Genomic DNA, 23428 nt, shown 5'->3' on the forward strand with positions numbered 1-23428 from the left:
CAACTAACCTACCTATTGTATTGATTGGGCATCACTGTAACATGGAAAGTGTTGTCAGATGTCCCGGGTATGGTGTTCTGCTCTGTTCAATGTTGATAACAGTCGGCTGCATGTGTGTGTTCCCTCTGTGTGCTGCCCCGGCTCTGCACAGATTGCTGACACAGCAGACCCCGAGAGAACCCCCAATGACCACAGTCTCTGATAAGGTACAAAGGCATCCGGCCAGGTTTATTGCCAAATGAAACACAGTCTCTAGCTCCCCGGATCAGATGTCTACGGTTCTGCTAGTACATATGTGCTCCCGGACAATGGACGCAGCTCAGTCAGTGGCGGGACTCTCCACTGCCCCCTAGGCTGGACAAAGACATCTGCTCAGGGATGCATTCTTTTACACAGGTACAAACAAGTCACACATCACTCCTGACGTATCGAGGTGCAACCCCTCTACGTAGTAAGGTGCCGCCTCTCACCTTGGACATGTTGGTTTGAACAAACAAGTTTATCTATCATATTATCCTTTTGAGCCTCTCTTTTAGGATGGGTCAGCCTGTTCCTCATTATCTCCATGGAATGTGTTTGTACCGGCTGTTCTGGTGCATCCTGGCACATATTTATCCTATTAGTACTTGATACCCACTGGGTATGTGTATATGTGCAATTATCAGCCCTCTTCTTGGCAACTTCTGTGAGCCAACCCTGCCTGGCTCATAGCTTAACTTTGCATTATGTCAGCAAAATCTTGACCATTACTTTAGTTCAGGCCTCAGGGCCTCATACCGGGACTCTGACACAAGGGCTTACGTTTCAGGGCCTCAGCTTACCACAGAAAGTACTGTCAGTCCAGTAAGTAGGATAATAGTCAACCCCTAGACATGGATTTGTAGTTGAAAACTGGATTTTGGAAAAAGAAAACAACAACAAATAATCAGACTAGTGGTGGTGAGATCAGTGAAAAGTTCAAAATCGAACATTGGAGTACAGCATGCGAACATACCTCTGCAAAGGAAATTTTGAGTGGAGACTCGTGTTTACCAGGAACCAGTACGAGTACTGGTAATGAAAAGACCCTTAAATGCCGAAAACTGGTAAGACAATACCACTCAAGTTATATTAATGTAGGCTTCACATGGACTGGTGAACAAGATGAACCAAGGCCGCAATGTGTGTTATGCTGTGCAGTGCTGGCTAACAAAAGCTTGAAGCCAGCAAATCTCTGGTGTCATTTGGAGACAAATCATGCTGCTTTTAAAGATAAACCTCCTGAATTTTTTCAGCACAAACTGAATGAATTGAAACAAGGGAAAGTAACAATGTTTGCTCATGCAACAGTAAATTTAAAGGCCCCGGAAATTTTATTTCATACAAGCCTTAGAATTGCCAAAGCAGGGAAGCCTCACACTATTGGGGAAGAAATTATTCTGCCTGCAGCTAAAGAACTTGTGTTCTAATTTGTGGAGAGAAGATGGCAAATCAGTTAGATTGTGTGCCTCTTTCAAATGACACTGTGTTATGTAGAATTCAAGATATGGCAACTTTTATCTAAAGCGCTTTACAATAGTTAGCTAACAGCACAAACAACATGTGGAAAGACCATTAAGTGGTCCGCCAAGGCCTTCAGCAATTTTCAAATGGTCCACGAAAAAGAATGTTTGAGAACCACTGGGCTAGTGTATATATTTTGAATGTCTAGGAAAGGAATGTCTAGGAAAGTACAAAAAAAAACAAAATTTCTTGTGGAAAGTCCGGGACTAGGAGTGGTTGGAGCCACCCTGCAGTATAAAGAAGGCTGGTGACAGCCAGGATGTGACTGGCAGGCTACAGTTACACAAACACATCTGGGAATGACCTGCATGCTGGTGGCTGGTTGTGAGCAGTCTAAATTGGAGGCTGTAACAGCAAAGCATTGCAACGCACCCCAGGTTACAGGGCAAGGATGACAATCCCCATCCCCAGTAACATGAATTGTCCTGATATGTCACTGAGTATGCTTATAAAATTTGCAGAAGACACCAAGATAAAGAGGTTGCAAGCACTTTGGAATACAGGATTAGAATTCAAAACAACCTTGCTAAATTGGAGAATTGGTCTGAATTCAACCAGATGAAATTCAATAGTGCAAAGTATTTCACTTACGAAGGCAAAATCAAATCTGTAACTATAAAATGGGGAATAACTGGCTAGCTGGTAGTACTATTGAAAAGGATCTGGGGGTTATAGGTGGATCATAAATTGCATGAGTCAACAATGTGATACTGCTTTGAAAAGGCTAATATTCTGGTGTGTGTTAACAGGAACATTGCGTGTAAGACATGGGAGGTAATTGTCCCACTCTACTCAGCACTGGTGTGTTCAATTCTGGATGCCATGCTTTAGAAAAGGTATGGACATATTGGAGAGAGTCTAGAGGAGAGCAACAAAAATTATAAAAGGTCTATAAAATCTGACCTATGAGGAAAGGTTAAAAAAATTGGGCATGTTTAGTCTTGAGAAAAGAAGACTGAGTGTGAGTGACGCTGTATGGAATGTGGGTGACCATTTATATTGATACCATTATTACAAAATTGCAATGAATCTTACAAGATATGCCACGAAAGGTATCAATGGAAAAGTTATGATTTGCCAAATATAATAATCATGTTTATATGTATGTATCATCTTTGTCTTGTGAGTTATAAATATTTTTGATATATTGATATTTCAAACTTGTGTTGTGTTCCTGAGTGACACCCCCAGATAGGTTGGCATAAATACTATCCAGCCTGCTTAATGGCCTATCAAGGGCAAACACCTGTACAATGAACCCATTGAGAGAAGCCGGGGCCATACCTATGAGTCAGCAGGACATGTAGGGACATGCTTGTGGACAAAGAACTCGAAGTGCTTTTTCATGTCCCTCTGCTGTGAGCTTGCATTGCGGACAAAGAAGGCACAAGCCACATGGCAAAGGATATAAAAGGCAGCTGCATCTTCTCCATTTTATCTTCAATCCTGCTTCTTAGCTCTGGAATAACTTGTCTACAAACTGAAGCTTTGAACAAAGGGCTGACAGACCCATCCAAACTTTGGACTCTGAGGGACTCAGCAAGCCAGCAAACTCACCAATGCTGCTAAGAACCTGATATATGGACTCTGAAGTCATATGTATATATCTCATTGCTTTGATCATTTAACTTTTCTCTTTCTTTTATAATAAAACCTTTAGTTTTAGATACTCAAGGATTGGCTGGCACTGTGGTATTTTGGGGGTAAAATTCAAACTAATATTGATCCAGTAATGTGACTTGGTCCTTTGGGGATCAGAAAAGAACATTGTGTATAGTGAGTAAAGTTTTAAATAACTCCTCCTCTTACTGGATCTACTTGCTGACTGGGAGCCAGAGAACTGGAATGCAATAAATGTTATATATTTATTTTTTAGCTTCTTGATAGCCAGCATGGGGGAACGGGAGCACAGTTTGTGGCTGATTGGTGAATCTAACTATAATGTTAACCACCAGTTTTGGGAGAATCTGCTCGCCTTTCGCAGCCTGCCCTAACCTTGGCATTTTCAGATTAGGCACCATGGGTCAGAGGGGAGACTTGATAATAGTCTTCAAATATGTCAAGGGCTATTTTAAAGAGGACAGTATTCAATTGTTTTCCATGTCCTCTGAAGGCACAAGAAATAATGTGCTTAATCTGTAGCAAAGGAGATTTAGGTTAGATAGTAGGAAAAACTTTCTAACTATAAAGGCAGTTAAGTCCTGAATAGGCTTCTAAGGGCATTCCATAACTTCCCATTACTGGAGGATTTAAGAACAAGTTGGACAACCACCTGCCAGAGATGGTCTAGGTTTACTTGGTCCTGTCACAGTGCAGGAGGCTGAAATAACTTCTCAAGGTCCTGTCCAGCCCTACATTTCTATGATTCTATGCCACAGTTTAACTCATCTTAAGTTTGAACTATATTCTTTAACTCTTTTTCATTCACACAATACTATTTATTATATACGTTATTTAGTAACCATACAAAAATTGGTGCAAATCAACTGAAAAGTGTCATTGAGGAACATCTCCCTGTTTAGTACCAATTCCAAATAAATAAATAAATAGATAAATAAATAAAATACACAAACACAGTTCAGTCATCTCTTTGGTTACATCCTGTTTCCCTGACCAGTTGGGGCACTTTTAAGAGGTACCCTCTCCAGCTCTCTCAGAAAGTCTCTCTACCTCCTCCTTCCACCCACCAGTGAGGTTCCCTCCCTTGTTTTCACAGATGTGATGCAAAACAGAGCAAGCCCTTATCACAAAAGGCATATATTACTTAGCAGTCTCCAGTCTTGTCATGAGGCATGTGAAAGTAGAATGAATTATATTGTAAAAATAAGAATGGATTCAAGAAATGTTGTATGTACCTTTAAGCAGAAATAAGAAATGTTGAAATACAGATGCCAGGAAAAGAAACATTAGGCATAAACAAGGGTGCTAATGGCGAAACATTAACAGAAGATCGGTAATAGTTAGTAAGGAAATAAGATATGCATGGCTAGCCCAGGTAAATTTATCAGATTCTGCTTCCTTTGTTATCTTGTTAAGTGCTCGCCCTTTTATCTGTGTAAATAAGATAGTCTGTGTCTTGCATGGTGCTCATATTATCCGCTTGTTATTAGCAGAGCGCTGTGCTAATAAAACGGAGTGGTCTGACAAACTGTGAGTCCTGAGTCTAACTTTGACAGGCACCTCCAACTTTTTTTCAGTATTCCAGTGTACACTCTACTGTCATTCTGCAGCTACTTGAAGTATAGTTGAATATCTCCTTTCTCTTGTCCAAATGCCCTTTAAAAGGCTTCATAAGCCAGGGAAGCAAACGATAAGCTAGGTCTCCCAGAATGACAGGAGGAATCATAACTCTATTAATGTCCATTGTGATCTGGGGAGCAAAAATTCCCTTGACTCGTTCCAGAAAAAAGGCCTAAATTTCTAAAGATCACCTTACATTAATATTGGTGAACTTTCGTTGGCAATCAGCCAGGCCTTGCAGCACCATGGAGAAATATCCCTTCCTGTTGATAAAGTCTTTAGACTGATGTGGGGGAAAAGAATAGGCAAAGACAGCCATCAATAGTTCCTTTATAGTTTGGAATCTCCCCAAAATCCCAAACCCATAATGAGTAACTTCCTGTGCTTTGCCAAGCTTTAGGACAGCAGTACCCTCTAAATAGCATCACAAATCTCCATATCACCAGTGACACTGGTACTTTTAGTAAAATGTAGTTCATAGTTAGTATATATTTTTATTTTTTCAAAAGTATAAAAAATAAAGATTCTCTAGAAAAATGCAAATCCCTGGTTATGACAAAAGCCCTCCTGGACAGGTCCTCGATAGGCTCTTCCCCTTCAGGATGCTGAGGAGTCAGAAGTTGCATGGTTCTAGCAGACGCTAATCAGCCTTAGGCAAAGGTGAAAGTAAGCCAGTCTGGTCCCGTATGGTATACCAGATCGGCTTCCCCAGGCGGCGATTTAAAGGGCCCAGATGACAGCATTTGTTGAGACTGAAAAAGCTAAAGCTTTACCACCATTAAAAGGCACACTGTCACAAGTCAAAATACACAGCACGCATGTCCTTAAAATCAAACTCTAATAAGTTCTCAAATTCAAGCAGCATTTTTCTTATTTTGTCCAGCTGTAAGTTTTGATTATTCTCGATGGAATTGTTTTTTCAGTTTGTGTGCATACAGTGAAATTGATGTTTACTAACATTTTATTGATACAAATACAATTCCCTCTCCCTCCCCCAATCTATATTACAGTGTCAGCCCTGGATTAACCCCTCTGGAATTACTCTGGCTCTGCATCTGGCACAACCTGAAAGTCATATTTGACAAAGAAAATGGAGAGCCCTAGGCAGCCCAGTAAATGGGCCAGGGTTCAACAGGTCAGTCAGAGAAAGAGCTCTGTAAACAAATGCTCCTTGCCTTGATTTAACCTAAATGGTGGTGGTGCAGCAGTGAGTCACCTGTGGCTATGGGCGAGCAGGGCTGATGCGGCTGCCATTAGCAGGATGTGCATGGAGTACCTGGATACCTGTAGCTGACATCCCATTCCCACCCAGGGGAGCAAATGGGGAAATTTGACCCAGGCCCCACAAGAGCCCCCATGAGAATATTCTATAGTACTGCTACTTTTTTTAATGGAAGAGGCCCCTGCAATTGCTTTACCCCAGGCTCTCTGAATCCTCTGGGTGGTCCTGTTCCCACAACAACCCTGGTGACTGAACTCAGGGGCCACCCATAGATGCAACCCTCTGAACAGCCCTCCCTTGGTGCTTGCAAGGTCGGCATAGTTTTGCCTGTCAGGGGACATGAGAGAGACAAGGTGCTGGGAAGCAAAATCTTTTATTGGACCAACTTCTTTTAGAGAGACACAAGCATTGGGCCTGCACAGAGCTCTTTTCCCATCCCTTATTATCACTATTAAGGCACCCAAACACACCCTACTGCCATCACCCTCCTCTTCCCTCAGGCACCAAGGCCAAGAATAAAGGCCAGGAGAGTCTAAGGCGCTCTCTATATAGCGCGCTGCTTGGGACACGTGACCAGAATTCGAACGACAGGCGCGAGAGCAACTCCACCCCTCCCTTCCCCAACCGGCACAGGCCGTTAGGGGGATGAGTCAGGAGAAGCCCAGGGTATTGGCTGTCGGAGGCACGAGACCGGCATTCCAAACGTCGGGCGCGAGTCACTCTTCGGAATCTCCGCCCCTTCTTTACAGCGTTTGCGCCACTTGTCCGGCCTGTGCGCTGCCCGCCAGTCAGCCGGCAGTCGGGCTCCGGATGGGTGAGTGCGCATGCGCATGGGAATCGGGGTCACTGCGGTTACCGACGGTTTCCCGTGTGAATGATTTAGAGGGGTACAAGAAAATGGCCGCGGCCGTGAGAAGCTGAGTGGGGGCAAGGCCCTGACTGGAACACAGAGGGGACTTCCTGCGCCGGGGGGTGGTGTGAGAGCGCTCGTGGCCCAGGCGCCTTGCGAACCAGACTCCGCTTCCTCCCAGCAGCCAGCGCCTCGGCCCCACTTCCGCCGGCCCTGCCTGACTGGACTGAAAGGGAAGCGGCGAGACAGGTACCGGCCCGGCGGCGGCACTGCGCTGCTCTCCCGTCTCCCCTGCTCGGCTTCCCGGGGCGGGAGGCAGCGGGAGCTCCTCGTCCCCGTTGCGCGACCCCCTCCCCCCTTCCCCATCTTCTCCGCCCGTGTCTGAGGGAGGGGCTGAGGCTGGGGCTGGGGCTGAGGCTGGTCCTACCCCCCGGAGGGTGGGGGTGGGCGGCAGGGATCGCACTTGCGGTGTTATCTAAGTAGCGTGTTTCACCCCTTCCCCCTCCCGCCAGGGCCTAAAACGGCCCCCGTCTCAGGGTCGCTGACTCTCCCTGCGATTTGTATTACGAGTCTCACAGTGCCCCTGGGAAGGGTCTTCCTACAGAGACGTGACCAGGGGAGAATCTGCTGCTACCTTTCTAGCCCTCCTGGTTGCGGAGAACATCTTTAAAACCTGCACCCTAGAAATGCTGAGAGACAGGAAGGCAAATAAAAAAGTCCAATTGCGTTTTTTTAAAAACATGATTTTTTTAAGTCAAGCTGGTGGTTTTTTGAGACCTAGTTCATGGTTTTTGACCATTTGGGGTTGGCAATGCTGCATCCTAGTAGCTTAGCCTGGATAAAGTCTGAGACCAATCTATTTAGTTTTTCATTTTAGAAATATTTGGCTCAACTACTAAAAAAAAAAAAAAAAAAAAAATCCCTCCACTTTAAATCTTGAGCTTACCCATGGTCACGGCCCCCTGGCATAGGTAAGTGGGACATATTAAACAAAGATTCAGTGCCCAAAAGAAGATTGGTTCTAATAACATTAACTTGTATGAATTTTACTTCCTGTGCACATTATATTAAATACATATAATGAAACAGACTCCTAACAAACTAAACTGCAGCGCTAATACTGGACTATCATTTTTTTGCATTTAATTTTCTAATTTGAGTCTGCTTATGCTATATTGTAGTATGTGAAATGCTAATGTTAACTTTGCTGAGATAACCTTAGCCTCTGCATTTTCTAATGTAAAATTAAGGAGACAAATTTAGAATTACATTAATAGGTTTGTGTACTTAATTTAATACACACCTATATTTTAAAAATAAAACCATTTTTTTTTCCTCCTGTGCCTCTCATACTGCTCTGCCTTGCTCCCACTAGAGTTTGTGCCAAGAGCTGCACGGTTGGCCACTGTATATATACACATAGATTTTAGGGTAGAGTGGTCTCATGTTGTTTTCTAACTTGAGAAACAGCCTGTTTAGGATTTTGATGTTGTTAATTAGTATTATCTAGTGCCTAGTAGCCCTAGTTATGGACCAGAATCCCACTGGGCTACTTACTGTCTAAACATGGGGCGGGAGATAATGTCACTTACCTAAAGAGTTCACAATCTAAGGCCTGGTCAATGCTAGAAAATTAGGTTGGTTTAACTACATTGGTCAGGGGTGTGTGTGTGGGGAAATATAGTTAAGCCAACCTGAGTAGACAGGACTAGGTAATAGAAGAATTCTTCTGCTCTCCCAATCTAGTTACTGTATTTTTGGGAGGTGGATTACCTATGCTGACAAAAGAACCCCTTCTGTTGGTATAGGTAGTGTCCCCACTAAAGCGCTGCAGTGGCACAATTGCAACAATGCCCTAAGTATAAGACAGGAGACAACAGATGGATACAGACAAACTCTGCTTTAATAGGGCATCCTTTTTTTCCTGCTTCTTTACTGAAATAGAGGAGTTGTGTAAACAAGTGCATGATTTGGAGGAGCTTGAGGCCCAGACCAGTTGGCATTTTCCCCTCTTTCTTATAGATGGAGACTAAGGGACTTTCATGACAAACTGTCCCCTTATTCACTTTAACCAGTCTACGGGCTCCAATGTGTTCTCACTAGAGCGGTTTCTCCCCTGGATTCCAGGGGAGAAGTTTCAGTTTTGTGGGCACATGGTGAACTCATTGCAGTTTCCTAAAATCCAAAGAATTTGCCTTTGTGGGTGACATACAGGGTGTATCAGACCTAAGTTTATATCTCTTAACCTCTGATTCAGAGAGCAGCTGTTTTTTTGCTGCTGTGGCAACCTGTCTCTTGCTTCTGAAGGGTCACTGGATCTGTGATATTGCGCCCTCCCCCCCGGTTTCTTCAGAATCATTAGTAAGTACCAGGGTCCCTGAGTGGTGTGGTGACTCACTATACAGCCCAGCTTTGGGGCTTAAAAGCCATAGGGCTCAGGCTCTGTGTTTACTTTTATTATATTTGTGCTTATAATTGGGGGTAGGATATGGACTGCAGTCACCTGTCATGCCCATGTCTCAAGATGAATCTCCCCTATTCTTGTACCAAATAATTTCTGTTACTTGATTTACTCATCCCTGTTACTTAATTTAGGTTTTGTTTTTTTTTTGTTTTTTGTTTTTTTTTGGTAAAACGGTTCATGGAGAAACAGTTAACATGACACTTGGCAGAACTTGATTATTTGTATCTCTAGAGTAATTCTTACAGAAGTACCGTTTCATGGTTCACAGTAGACTGTAAACATGGTTTTGACTGACTAAACCATGTAGGTCATTACATAGGGCATGTCTACGCTACAAAATTATGTCGACCTAAGTTATGTCTGTATACAGCTGCTGCAGTAGTTAAATGGCATTTGCTTGTCCACCCTACACTCCTTGTCCTCACCAGCACTTGTACTGGCTGTATGGTCGGTGTGCGGCAGCTTCTGAAAGCCAGTAATAGTTGATGTAAGCAACACAGGGTCCACACTTACACTGCCTTGACTTAACTATGTTAACACTGAGGCTCTCATGGAGGTGGAGTTAAGTCATAATAGCAGCAATAATGTTGGCGGGAGTGGAATTTTAAAGTAGACGCTTACATAGTTAGGGTGATGTAACCTGCTTTGTGTTGATCTAACTCTGTAGTGTAAACCGGCCTATAGCATAGTCTCTGGATGTGATATGGTAGGATAGGAATATGGTATAATTGTTTTAAGACATCAGGAAGCATCTCATTTTATTTTCTGCTTTAGGGGTTAGTGAGAAATACTGAACCCATCATTTTTTATTATTATTTTTTTAAACCCACTATCTACTTAGTGTTTCTTTCAGGAAGCGCTAAAATTTATACCTGCTGTTGAAGAGGTCAAGCCCCAGTATCACCTTATCAAAAGTAAGGTAGTTTTGATGTTGGTGAATTGCAGTAGTGAATTGATTTCATTATCACTTAACCTCACTTATTTTTGCAGGGTGAAAAGTTGACTGAAACTCTACAAAATAACATCCTGTTCCTTTTCAATATGAAAAACTTAAGAACCTTTTCTTACACTAATTGTCTTATAGAAATTAAACAATTTGATTTAATTGTAGAAAGTGATCAGTTTACAATGAGGTTGAATCATTTTGAGGTATTGAAATTAAATTTGAGATTAGTAGAAAGCTTTTTATTTAATAATAATAATTGGAGATATACCTGTCTCCTAGAACTGGAAGGGACCTCGAAAGGTCATTGAGTCCAGCCCTCAGCCTTCACTAGCGGGACCAAATATTGATTTTTGTCCCAGATCCCAAAGTGGCCCCTTCAAGGATTGAACTCACAGCCCTGGGTTTAGTAGGTCAATGCTCAAAGCACTGAGCTATCCCTCTTGCAACAGGTCTCAGCCAAGATGTTGAGTTAAAGGATACTCTAAAGCTTTGCTCCAAACAAACATTGTTAAATGTATATGTTCTTACTGGCAACATATCTCAAACTTAAAGATCATTGAATCTGAGCCTTCCAATTCTACATATTTAAAATGAATTTTAACTAACCAAGATCTTAGATCATTTTACCAATCTCAGAATTTAACTCCTCTTACATCAGTTTCAGCCCTAACTAAATTAATTCCTTTTAGAAGCTGTTCTAAACACTGGTTTAAATCTCAAAATTAACTCTCTAAATAAAATTTAATAGATTCAAACAAAGAAGATAATCTACAATCAGAGTTCACTGAACTGTATTGTAATGATGCTGGAACGTTTTACTTTTTTTGAAGCTTCTTGGTAACTTAAGCACTGGATTGTTTACAAAAAGAAATAACTGGTATTAATATATTAAGTCTCTTCTGAACTTGTGGTTCCATTGTTGAGGTCGTATGATATTGTAAGAATGACTCCTATCTCTGATAGTGGTGCGGGGGGTTAGAGGGGGAGACCGGGACAACAACCCTCCTTTCTGTACCAAAAATACTTATATAAATTTCTAGAGCATTTTTTTTTGTTTGTGGTTAAATCTACAAACATTTTTGCTAACATACGATATGGGCAAAATAGTTAAATTTATAGCCTTGATTTATACATTCATTTTCAGAACATTGTGCTAAACTGGAGTGCAGAAGCTTTTAGTTGTTCGATGCCTGGCAAACGTTACAAGGTTCTCACATTGCAGAGACGACCAGTAAAGTGATCATTAGAGTGACAAATATGAACACCTAATTTCCCCCTCCCAGTACATTTCAGAAGTCACTCGAAGTGTCATGCTGCTCTATGCTACAGGTTGGCATTTGAAGCAAAGTGCAAGTTTTCCAACTTCCTAAATAATGTTTCCGTAATTTGGTTTCAAAAGGGCCACATATTTAGTCTTGACTTGTCATTTGATTTTACATTTAGCCAAAAATTCAGTGGGTTTAGCAGAGTATATATTTAGATGCAACGAAACTGCTTTTTTGTGTATAAGAACATGTGATTTGCAAAGCAGCATGGTCATAGCAATATCAATTAAACAGTGTCAAATAGTAACTATTATGCATCTTCTCTGATGTGACATGCTGTAAGTTGAGGCTCCAGTGTGCTTAAGTCTTCATTCAGATTTCCAGTTTTACATGACTTTGGTATAAAACTTCAAATTTCCCATTGTTGTTTTTATTAATACAATTTGAAGATCCTTCTAACTAACTTTTGGTTCCTTTTACAATCAGTTTGACACTTTTAATACAAATTGCTGATTACTGAAATTCTTACACAGGTGTGGAAAAATGGCAAAGAGAATTGCAGAGAAGGAGTTGACTGACAGAAATTGGGATCAGGAGGATGAAACTGAGGAGGTAAAGGATTTTTTTGCATTTCCTAGCAAGATAATAAAATGCCTGTGACAAAGCCAACAGTGAGGTCTTTTCCATGAGGTATAGAATAAGTATGTGCGAGAGATGTACACTAATTCTGTAAAACTGGATAAAGCTCAAGAAATAAAAGATCAAGCTGGAAAAATTACTGAGTAATAAAAGGGTTAACTCACCACTGGTGTGCCATTTTGCAGCCACGCATAGCAGCTCTTTCCTCATCCAATGCCCCTTGCCAACAGTTGCTGCAGCCCTGCTGTGGTCTCTTCTTGTGGCTCGGCCCTTCAGCCAGGTCATATTTTAGTCTCACTTCTTCTGGGGTATGAGTACAACAAATTACAGTCCAGTGTTCTTAAAAAAGGATCTTCAGCTCCCAACTATGGGTCCTGTGGCCCTCATGTCCTTCTCTCATATGCCTTTCTCAGGGGCTTCACACCAACTTCCACATTAGTTGTTAAGGGAACCCTGACCCTCCCACTACATTGGGTTCCAGTTCACAGACCCTGTAACTAGCAGGCAAAATCTGTTCCTTCTGATTCCTTGCTGCTGCTGTCCTGCTTATACTGGAACCTGTCAGCTGGTCTCTCACTTAGTTCACCCTTCTGTCAGGGCCAGGACTCTCAGGGCTCTCCCCTGGAATCCTCCAGTAAATCCTCAACCACAAATATAAACTTAAACCAAATTCACGCTCCAAGGACTTGACCGTTCATGTTTCTTTTATGTTCCCCTTGCTCTGTTTCTTCACTGAACACCTCAAAAAGTACACTCCCTGGAATTCCAGATCCTGCCCTTTTGTCAGGATTCCTCTCCATTGGAGCCTGCTCCAGCACCCAGTATTCTGTATCTCTCCTGGTCTGCTGTCAGATTTCTCTACCTGAGAGGATCCCAACTCTCCCCCTTGACTTCTTCCTTGACTCCGCCTCCTCTAGTCTTAAACAGTGACTGCAGCTGCCACCTCCTACTCCAGACTTCCTCTCTTAGATCTGGGATTTATCTTTGATTAGGGCTGGCCCATCCTCCAGCTGCAGCCAAGTCAGTTAATTGTTCTTGCAGACCCGCATTTAACCCTTTCAGTGTTAGGATGGGATATATATCCTATCATAGTCCTCCCCCCACCCCCAAGATGTATTGAGCAATTAAGTTAATTGTTTGCTATAACTGTTGAAAAGAAAAATGAACAGTGCAAATGGCTTATTAATTTACAGTTTAAAATGAATTTATGTTGGGGTAACAAACTCCTTTTTACTAACTTCTTTAGGGCAGAATACAAAATAGTAGTTCACATGTCTGATTTAAGTCCTTTTCAGAGGCTACTTTTTAATAGTATCATACAGTTCCTGTATTACACTCGTTCAAATAGGACTGATACATGTAAGTTATGGGGTTCACTAGCTATTTCACTTTCCTTTTGGTCTTGGAGAAGACTATAGTCACTCATGATAAAAGGAACAAGGCCTCCTGGAGCTGATAGATCAAACTAAAAAAAGACTGAATTTTGGTCTTCTGTGTGCCATGTAAGCTGAAAAAAATACTTTTAAGAAATCCTGGGATCTTAATCTGATCAGCCCTCTAGCTGTGTCGCTAGAATTACAGAAAGGGAACTAGCCTCCTCAGAACCCCAAGTCCTTTTCCACAGAGTAGAAGATGTTAAATTTACAGAGGGAACCCAGACTTATGAATTTGTTAGAATGCTTAAGGGTTTTGAGCTCTTAAGATGCATGTGGAGTAAGAGAGCCTTTACAATACTTACCCAAGTTTGGTAGGGACCGTTGCTTTTACTACTTGAGATACAGATAGAAGTCACTGAGTGGGTTGCTGTGCCATTACTGAGGCTTCATAGATAAAGCCAAGTACAGAACTTCTTTTCGAATCACACTTAGCTTTTATATGGGTCAACCTCAGAATTACATGTTATGTGTTATTAAGCTTGGAACGCTTTGCTTGGTTATACTCGCTTATGCAGTACTCAAAATGTGAAAACTTAGGCTAGTGGAAAATGAGAGAAATCTAATACAATTTGTTTTAAAAATGTATTGGTAATTTAAAGTCCTCCATTTATTCTGTGGTGGTGGTCAGGTTTTGCCTTATAAATGCAACAGCTCGCAGAAGTTTCGTGAAGACTTATGACTGCACCATCTATATCTAACAGGCCAAGGCCAAAGTTAAGGTCACAAGAGTAGTAGTGCAGGCAGCTGCTAATGATTTGGAATTTACTTCTTCAGCATCAATATTGTGTAACCTCTGTTCTCAGAAAGCTGAATTTCTGAAGTCATTCATTTGCCATAATAAAAATTAAATCAAAGAGCAGCTATATGGTACATAATGAGTGATGACAAGTGTTATACAGCATGCCTGATTCTTTTCTTTCAGAGAAATGTATTTCTCTATTTTAGGGAACTGCATCTCTTTACTGCCAAATCACTCGGGCTCTTCAAATTTGTATGGTTGCTTGAATGTCAACTGAAGGATTGACATCACATTTGGCAGCAGAAAGATGACTTGGACAGCAGAAAAATTGTTCATATTACTAGGCATTCATAAGATAAATGCTCATAAAATCGGTGTTCCTTTTCCACTATTAAAAACACACTTTCTTCCCTTTTCTTTATCCATTTTATTCTCCACTTTTCATTTGTGAAGTTTTGACCTCTGGGAGTTTGGCAATGTAACTTATTGTTGGTAGTAGTAGTTTTTACTGAAGCTGGGAGTGAATGACAGGAAATAAGTCATTCAATGATTGCCTGTTTTTTCCCCTCTAAAATACATGGCATTGGCCACTGTTAGAAGACACGATATTGGGCTAGATGGACCATTGGTCTGACCTAGTATGGCCATTATGTTTTTACAACTGCTGGTACGCAGAAGAGTAATACCACTAGTAGGTTTCTTTGCAGAGTATTTTGACCCTGCATGTTCAGACCATCACCAGGCATTCCACAGTTTGTATTTTTCCTACAGGTGGGAACTTTCTCAGTGGCTAGTGAAGAAGTCCTGAAGAACAGAGCTATTAAGAAAGCAAAGCGCAGAAATGTTGGGTTTGAGGTAACTCTAAGACTAATATAGTTAGACTCTCAATCTTTAATACTGAAAAATGTGCCAACTGTGCTCTATTGATGATTATGTATTGTACATTTTCCCCTATAATTTAACTTGTATCGCAAGGTTTTTTTAAGGGTACTATAGTGGACACTGTATACAGGAATCCATGTTTGCTGCAGAAGATATTTTCAGTAACTGTCCACATAGCAATGGTAAGGGTGGAGTGGGATATAGACAGTACAAATGCCATGGTCAAAGAAGGGTGAAAGTTCTTTAAAACATTTTGAATTTGCACTATAGAAAACTAACTAGCATTTCTAAAGACAAAAGGAAACCAAGCATTTGAATAGCTTCAGTTTTCCAACAGTGGGAACATTTTGGAGATTTTAACAATAACTTAGTGTTAGAGGAGCGCTGATAGACTTGCCTGTTAGTTACCAGACATTTCCTGAAATACCCTATTTTCAATTGCTATACTTTTTTTAAACTTTTAACCATTTGGGATGAAATTTGCCATCCTGAAATTTCAGCCAAAACATTCAACCATTTATGAGGCTGAGGTTAGGGGAAAAAATACATTGAATTTTGCCGATATTAAAATATTCTGGAGAACTTTTCTGGAAACAGGCAGAAGGTATATGTGTGGGAAATACATTCTCTGTTTTTATCTGAAATTATCATGTAGTTATAGGTTTCCGTGTGTTCAGCAAAGCAAGTTATTAATGGTTCTTTAATGCAAGATACATTCTTGCTGTGGGAATAGATCAAATTGTGTTTATCAACAATGCTAGTACAATGTTTAATTACTAACATCATGTCTTCCTGCCTGATTTCCACATACTAGACAACATATACTTCTTAAAATAGGGCATTTTCCTACTCATTCATTACTAGTCCTGCAGATTTTGTTCTCAAATGGGTCTTCCTACTCTGACCATTTCATTAGTTGTAAGGTGAGGTGTATATATAGGCTTGGAAGGATTAGATGTTTATTGGTAAATGTCGATAAACGTCTGTTTCACCATATGCACGCGCCAACGCAAATGTATTTGTCAGTAATACTCAATTTACAAATAGGCAAAGTAACGAAAATGTTGCTTGAAAACAGTTTGATTTAAGGATATTTATTTTGTATATATATGTTGGCAATTTGTATGTTAATAGTTATAGAGCTCTAAGTTGTTGAATCAGTGTCTGCTGTCACTAAATAATTGTCTGACCTCCCTGTTCCCCAATTTCTGACAACTGTGAAAATTTAAATAGATTTTTAAAATGCTTAAAACCTAAACAGGTATCTGTTGAAATAAAAAAATATAGAATTCTGCTAAGCTTAGTTATGTACCTTTGTACTCATGTTGTCAGTTGCCTGAGCCAAATTACAGTAATTATAAACATTTGTTGAAAACAAAGCATGTATGAACTGGAAGGAAATTGATGTCTGATTTCTGTAAATAGAGTGGCTAGAAAATTATTTTTATTTGTCAAATGTAGTAAACTACAGAAACATAGTACTTTTTTTGTTTTTTTTTTTTTTTTGTAGAGATTCGGTACCATTTTTTTTTTTTTTGGGTGTGGGCAGGGGGACTGTTTTGCAGTAGTGTTTGATTTAGTACTGAGTAGATGAAAGAATTTTTGTGGGTGAGGTGTATGTAACTGGTTGTATTTATTTTATTTTTTTTCAGTCTGACAATGGAGGAGCTTTTAAAGGGTTTAAAGGTTTTGTTTTACCTTCTGGAAAAGGAGGTGGTGGCTTCACTGGATTTGGTAATGGTACAGAAATGAAATCTTTAGGAGGGCTGTCCAATGGAAGCAGTGGTATTTCTAGTACTCCCTCTTTCACTAGTGTAAAGACTGTTTCTGAAGTACAGCCTGCATTTGGTAAGTTGACATACTTTTATTTGTATTAAATGAAATTGCCATGCAATTAAAAAGTGTCCAAAGTTATTAATTATTTGTTTAAGCTAAAGTGATGATCCAAACTTTAAGTGACAGTGTTTCATTGTAACAGTAAAAGAAAGTTTCAAAAAGCTCTACTCTCTGTTGGGTTTCTTACAAAGACTTTAAACAAGTGAGAAGGGCAAGTCCATATACTCAGTTTGATCTCCAAATGTGAAATTTGGAAACTAATTCATATTTTGCAATAGATTAAGTAGAAGTTAAACGCTTTCTGAAAAAAGAATGATTGGGAATGGAAGACTGAAACATGGTATAGCATGCCAAGTTTGAAAATTAAAACACTTTATCAGCAGGATTTCGTATTTTGAATGTCTCATTTTTCCTAAATTCCACAATTTAGAGGAATAAAATTCAGTGAAAGTAACCCATCAGATGTGATTACTTCAGTTGCAACTTTTCATTATTGAAAGATGGATCAGATAGTGTTCAGATCTAAAGGGAAGAGATTTAAATGACTTTGAAGCTATGCTATTTTTTTTATTTTGTTATGTATAAAACACATTGCTAATCTACTTAAAATCAAACTGAGCACATTGAGAAATTTTACTTTAAAATACTTGTGGATTGCTCACCACAGGAAAGGGAATATTCCATTTTTTTTTAACGTAGCCATTGTGTTCTTTATAGTGTTTTCAAAGTAATGTTAAAATATAGAATCAGGTGGCCAGAATCATGAGTTGTTTTCTGAAACAACTTGTGACAACCACTGAAAACCTGTTGGTACAATAATCTGAAACAGTTTTCTGTACTGCAGCTTCCTATAGGCAAACTTGAACTAATGATGATGGGTTATATTTGAAGCCTATCTTTTGTATATTGTATAAAAATACTTTTGGCTCTAGTTTTCTGGAGTCAAACTAACTACTTTTGGGTTTTCATAATGCTTGTGTCCTATTTCCTTCTAGTGGTGGGGTCATCCTTTAAATTTTTCCTTGAATGAAGAGCTAAAACACATTTTGCTATTTGCTCCATAGAAACCGTAGGTGGAGCTGTGGACGTTTTAGCTGCAGACTTCAGGATAATTGATTCCCAGAGTTGTATGACTTTATGATGTCTAGTAAATTGATCAGTAAGAGAACGTTTTATAAATAAGATAATAAATTTAGAATGTATAAAGATAATTTTAAATATAGATTGTATACAAACAAAAGTACTAATCCTAGTCTAGGCTGTTCATTATGGTACTCATTCAGTTTATTTTGAGATGATATTTTCCAGCACACAGGTCTTGTGGCTTCAGCATTTTTCCAATATTTTGTAAACATGCACACTTTACCTTGTAAATAAAACCTTGGCATTTATAATATGTCAGTATATTATACTGCAAAACTATCCTAACAACTAGACTTTCATACATTGTGTTATGACACTTATAATTTTAAGAAATTTTAAATAGCTTGACAAACCTTGATCCAGACTTTGAAACAATTGCCAATCTTCAACACTCCTTGAGGGGCACTGTTGAATGCTTCATCTTAATAGCCAGCACTGGTCGTGCTTACTGTAGTGAAGGTGGTAAAACCTTCTCTTTATAACCCTCATTTTCCCACCATTTTCCAAAATGATCATTTAGGATTGAATTCTTTACATGTTCACTGCTGGAATATGGAACTTTTCATTTTGAAAGTTTGGGCCATCTTTGAGTAGTGTCGGTATGGGTGCTCCACTATAGGTGTATCCACATTCCTCAGATTGGAGATTTTAGATAGCAGTGCCCGGTTGTCCTGCATATGCGCTCTCCCTGTCTCATGTTCTGTCTCAAGGCTATCTAGTGCTGCATGGGTCATCCACCCTGAGTTCCTTCTCAACCACTTTTGGCCTGAAATGAAGCATTAGCAGAGTCCAAGTGAGAATTTGTTTCTGAACTATATTTCCATTAGATACTATAACTAGTAGAGTTTACGTTATATTAATACTATCCTTTTTCCTTTAATTTTTTTTTGGGGGGATGGGGTTTCAAAATTATCTCCCTGTCCATAACTGATGTTTGTCATCTCTTCCCATTTGGGAAGTGAAACCCAAAAAGGGGCCTGGCTGGTTCGCATGGGTTTAAATGCTTTCTCTCCTGCACAAAAGCTATTCTGGTCATTAACAGTCATTCACATGGCATTCGTTGCCTCAGAGAGTGTCAGGTACCACAGAAGTGTACTTTCTGCCTGAAATTAAAATCAAGAGTAGGAAAAAACGTGAACTGAATATCAGATTCCTCATGATGGAAAGTTCACTTGGACTGCTGCAGAACGATAGTTCCCAACACACTCATTGGTGCCCTCAGGACATCACACTCAGATGGCCTCAAAGAGGAAATCTGGTGATTCTCAAAAAGCCTTAAAAAAGAGAGCTACACGTCCCCGGACTAAAGAATTGACCAGGAAAAAGAGATCCCTGGCAAAATTGTCCACCTCGTTATCAACCGAACTTTGACTGGATACCCATGAAGCTATAGGCTCCTCAGGTACAGGTACTGCCAGTAAGCCTAAAGACCTGAAAGGCATGGGGACATCCGTACCATCAGAGGAGAAGAGTGATAGAGAGCACACTAGCTCCTCTTAAATGGCACTGCTGGAGTCGAGAGCCTTGGTACCATGCATCTCCACTACACAGAAGACTAGAGCAACTTCTTCTTCCCACTTATCAAACCACAGAAGATTACCAGTACGGTTGACTCCCTTGACAACGACTGTCTCCTTTCTGCAGACTTTAACGTTACTGATTGCTACCATGGTATCACAAGAATTCCATTTCTCCAAAGATCTGTTGGTTTCAGAAACACCTGAATCCCCCGTTAGTTGGTGCTGGCATGATCGCAGTACCGACTACATCTTGATCCCCTGAATTCCTCATGGTACCAAGACAATTCGCCATCAGCCTCCTTGTCTGCTCCACCTCTATCTGATGAAGAAGAGAAGGATGACTATGATACATATTCAGTCTCAGTGCAAAGTTCCACAGGATAATGTCAAGGGACCAGTCACCTAGAAATGGTCACAGAGCCACAGTATCAATACGAACAGGAGTACTTGTGGCACCTTAGAGACTAAGGTGCCACAAGTACTCCTGTTTTTGCGGATACAGACTAACATGGCTGCTACTCTGAAAAGTATCAATATGGCAGACAAGGCCTATCCACTTGGTATGGACACCCATGCCCTTCTCACCACTCCAGTGACTGTACTGGGTCCCATGGGCAACCTATAGATACCAGTTCTCTAGAATCTCAAGAGTTTGTCTCACATCAGAACAGAGGAAATCTCTCTGTTTCCCTTTCTAGACCCCCAGATCTTTTTTTGGAAGAGGAACGTTTGAGCACCAGGAAGCAGACTGGAGAAGATTACTCCAGCAACAAACATCTCATCATCTCCAGATGAAGCCATTATACCTCCGCCACCAACTATGGTAGATGACGTCAGATAGTTTCAGGAACTCACCAAGAGCAGACTCACTTCAGATCCCCCCTCGAAGAAGGGAAGGAATCACAACACAAGCTGCTTGGCAACCTGCATACATCCTCGTTAGCTGATATTGCCCTTTCTATCAACAAGGCCCTACTAGACCCAGCCAAAACCATCTGGCAAACACCAGCCACAATACGACCCACATGTAAAAGGGCTGATTAAAAAAAAAAATGACGTCCCCTCTAAAGGCGTGGACTTTATTTTCCCATCCGCACCCAAATTCTCTTGTGGTAGATACTGTAAATGAACATGGCGCACAGCACCACATAAATCAACACCAGATGACAAGGACTAGAAAGACGACTTATCTGGCAGGAAAATTCCACAGTAGGTTTCTGAGATTCACCTTGACTCAAGACCATTTTCACTACAAGGTACTTCCATTCGGCCTATCATCTGCACTAAGGATGTTCTCAAAGATCCTGTCAGTGGTAGCAGCACATCTTTGCACACTAGGAATTGTGATATCCATTGCCAGTGCCTACTCATGGCATGAGCCTTTGATGCCCTATCGGACACACAAAATGCTGTAAATATATTCATGCAGCTGGGACTAAAAATTGGATGTTCAAAAATCAGCTGTGACTCAGTACAATATCTAGGATTCATAGGCTCCTGTCTAGATGCTGTGAAGGGCCAAAGCCTTCCTCTCACTATAAAGGTTCAACGCCTTACCTGTCTAAATCAACGCAATTCAGGCCGGCCCTCAGACCTCAGACAGAAATTGCCTACAACTACTGTGGTACATGGTGGCAGGCACCTTTGTAATAAGTGACACAAGAATCCGCATGCATTGCCTTCGTGCATGGCTCAAATCGGTATATGCACCAGAGACAGACTGAACAAACTGCTGTCGATGCCCTCGACAGTCAAAAACTCTCGAATGGTGGCAAGTTCCACAGAATGTCTGCGTAGGGGTTTCCTTCACTCCACAACCTCCAGTATTGATACTGACAACAGATGCATCTTTACTGCACTGAGGCACTCATCTAAACAACCTGCGGTTCAAGGTAAATGGTACCCCTTTAAATGGTACCCCTTGGAATCAACACTGCATATCAACCTATCAGAGTGATTAGGAATGCCTGTTCACGTTTGGTATCGTTGATCAGAGGCAAACATAAAGATTATGACAGACAGTGTAGCATGTATGTTTTACATAAATCTCTAGGGAGGAACAAGATCACCATCCCATTGTGCCGAGGCAGTGAAACTGTGGAATTGATGTGTTTGGCACAGCATCAGCATGCTAGCTGCCTACCTTCCAAGAATACAAGAGAGCAGACACCCTCAGCAGGAAATTTTTGTAGATGCACAAATGAGAAATGGACCCTGTTCTTCACAACATATTTCTGCATTGAGGTGTCCCAGAAAGAGACTTTATTTTTCAAGGTCAAAAACAAGAAATGTTCCTAGTTTTCCAGTTCTGCACATCATTCTCAGACACTTTTTTCTCTTTCACTATAATATGGGTCTCCTTATGTCTTTCCTTCAGTTCCTCTCATATCAAAGGTCCTGCTCAAGATAAGAAAAAGAGCAAAGGTTATGTAAATAGTTCTCATAGTTCCCAAGACAAACATGGTTCCCATACCTTACTCAGTTAGTGATGCGCCTACCAGTTATTCCCTGAGACCTCCATCAGAGCCTAGATATTTGGACTCTGCACCAAGTGCTTTGGCGTTGGGGAGGAATGCACCTCCTATGCTGTCTATGATCCTGAACCGCCCACCCTCCCCAGTGTGTATGAAGACACATGAGAGATCTGAACAGACTACTGAGAGAAGAAGGTTACTGGCACTAAAATCATCTAGGCATGGAGAGGAGAGCAGAGGGCAGCTGAAATCCAAGCATTCTTCACTAGTTGTACCAAAACCAATGCCATTAATTCTGGTATCAAGGCAGGTACCGTGGAGTGTGGGGCCCCAACAGACGCCTTCTGCGCCTGTGGTACTACAGCATTCAGAGAACATCTCGGTACTCCCTACACAGAATATGTTTGTGACACTGAGAGGTCTTGTGAGCTTATCGGTACCAGTATACCCTGCAGTGCAGGAGCCCATGCTTCTGGTACCAGCAGACAGAAGGGTGCAAATATATTATTGGTGCAGAATTCTCCATACCATGAGCCTCAGTCTTCACACCCATCAGTACCATCAAAGGGTAAGCCTGCAGTGTTGGCTGCTCTACACGCTTTACTAATGCATCACTGTTGGGAGCAACACACACACGCGGTCAGCACAGGGTGATTCACCCTCCTCTGAACTGGAGGTGTGGGGAGTTGACTAACCTGTTCCTGCGTTCCTGTTCCTGTTGCCCCCGTTCCTGAGTCCAGTAGGAGGCCCAGTGGTGAGTAAACAGAGGCAGTTCAGGAGGACCCTGCTGGACAGCTAGCAGAAGAGGAGCAGCAGCCTCAGCCTGTGCTAGTTTCTTCATCCTCTCATGATGAGGCCACTTCCTCAGATGGCATCTCACCCCCTCCCAAAGGTTATAAAGCTCACCCAGAGCTATTGAAGAGGGTGACCTCAAGTTTGGGGATCCAGGTGAAGGAAAGTGGTTAAGGAGTCCTCCCACTACCTTACTGATATTTTAGCCATCACAGAGCTTCAGCTTTGCTGAAACCTGGACTAGATGCAGTGGACTCTGCTGCTAGGACCATGGTTTCTGTAGTTTCCATGCCAGGAGCTCAGGTCTTCTGGAAGAGGGCCAATAAACAACACAAGACTTGTCCTTTGAAGAGTCTTCACTTTTTTCAGAATAAACAGACTCTAAACTCCATGATTTGAAGGACTCTAGGGTGCAGACCACCTCCTCCTCCTGCTTCT

At 41.2% G+C, this 23428-nt stretch overlaps 1 protein-coding gene across 5 annotated transcripts in view; it reads left to right on the forward strand.

Moving 5' to 3' along the window:
• The first annotated feature begins 6482 nt into the window (after nt 1–6482).
• The window catches only part of NUP50 (nucleoporin 50), a 34451-nt gene continuing 17505 nt past the window's right edge, over nt 6483–23428 (forward strand). For 2 of the 5 annotated variants that reach the window (XM_032804777.2, XM_032804783.2), the window contains exons 1-4: nt 6485–7103; nt 12063–12141; nt 15115–15198; nt 16878–17073. In XM_032804777.2, the coding sequence (XP_032660668.1) occupies nt 12073–12141; nt 15115–15198; nt 16878–17073 (349 nt within the window). In that variant the 5' untranslated portion in view covers nt 6485–7103; nt 12063–12072. Of the gene's footprint in view, nt 7104–10178; nt 10233–12062; nt 12142–15114; nt 15199–16877; nt 17074–23428 lie in introns of those variants that run through there. The other 3 variants (XM_032804782.2, XM_032804780.2, XM_032804781.2) reach the window with 3 other exon arrangements.

The sequence above is a fragment of the Chelonoidis abingdonii genome, chromosome 1 (genome assembly GCF_003597395.2).
Source record: "Chelonoidis abingdonii isolate Lonesome George chromosome 1, CheloAbing_2.0, whole genome shotgun sequence".
Classification (NCBI taxonomy): Eukaryota; Metazoa; Chordata; order Testudines; family Testudinidae; genus Chelonoidis; species Chelonoidis abingdonii.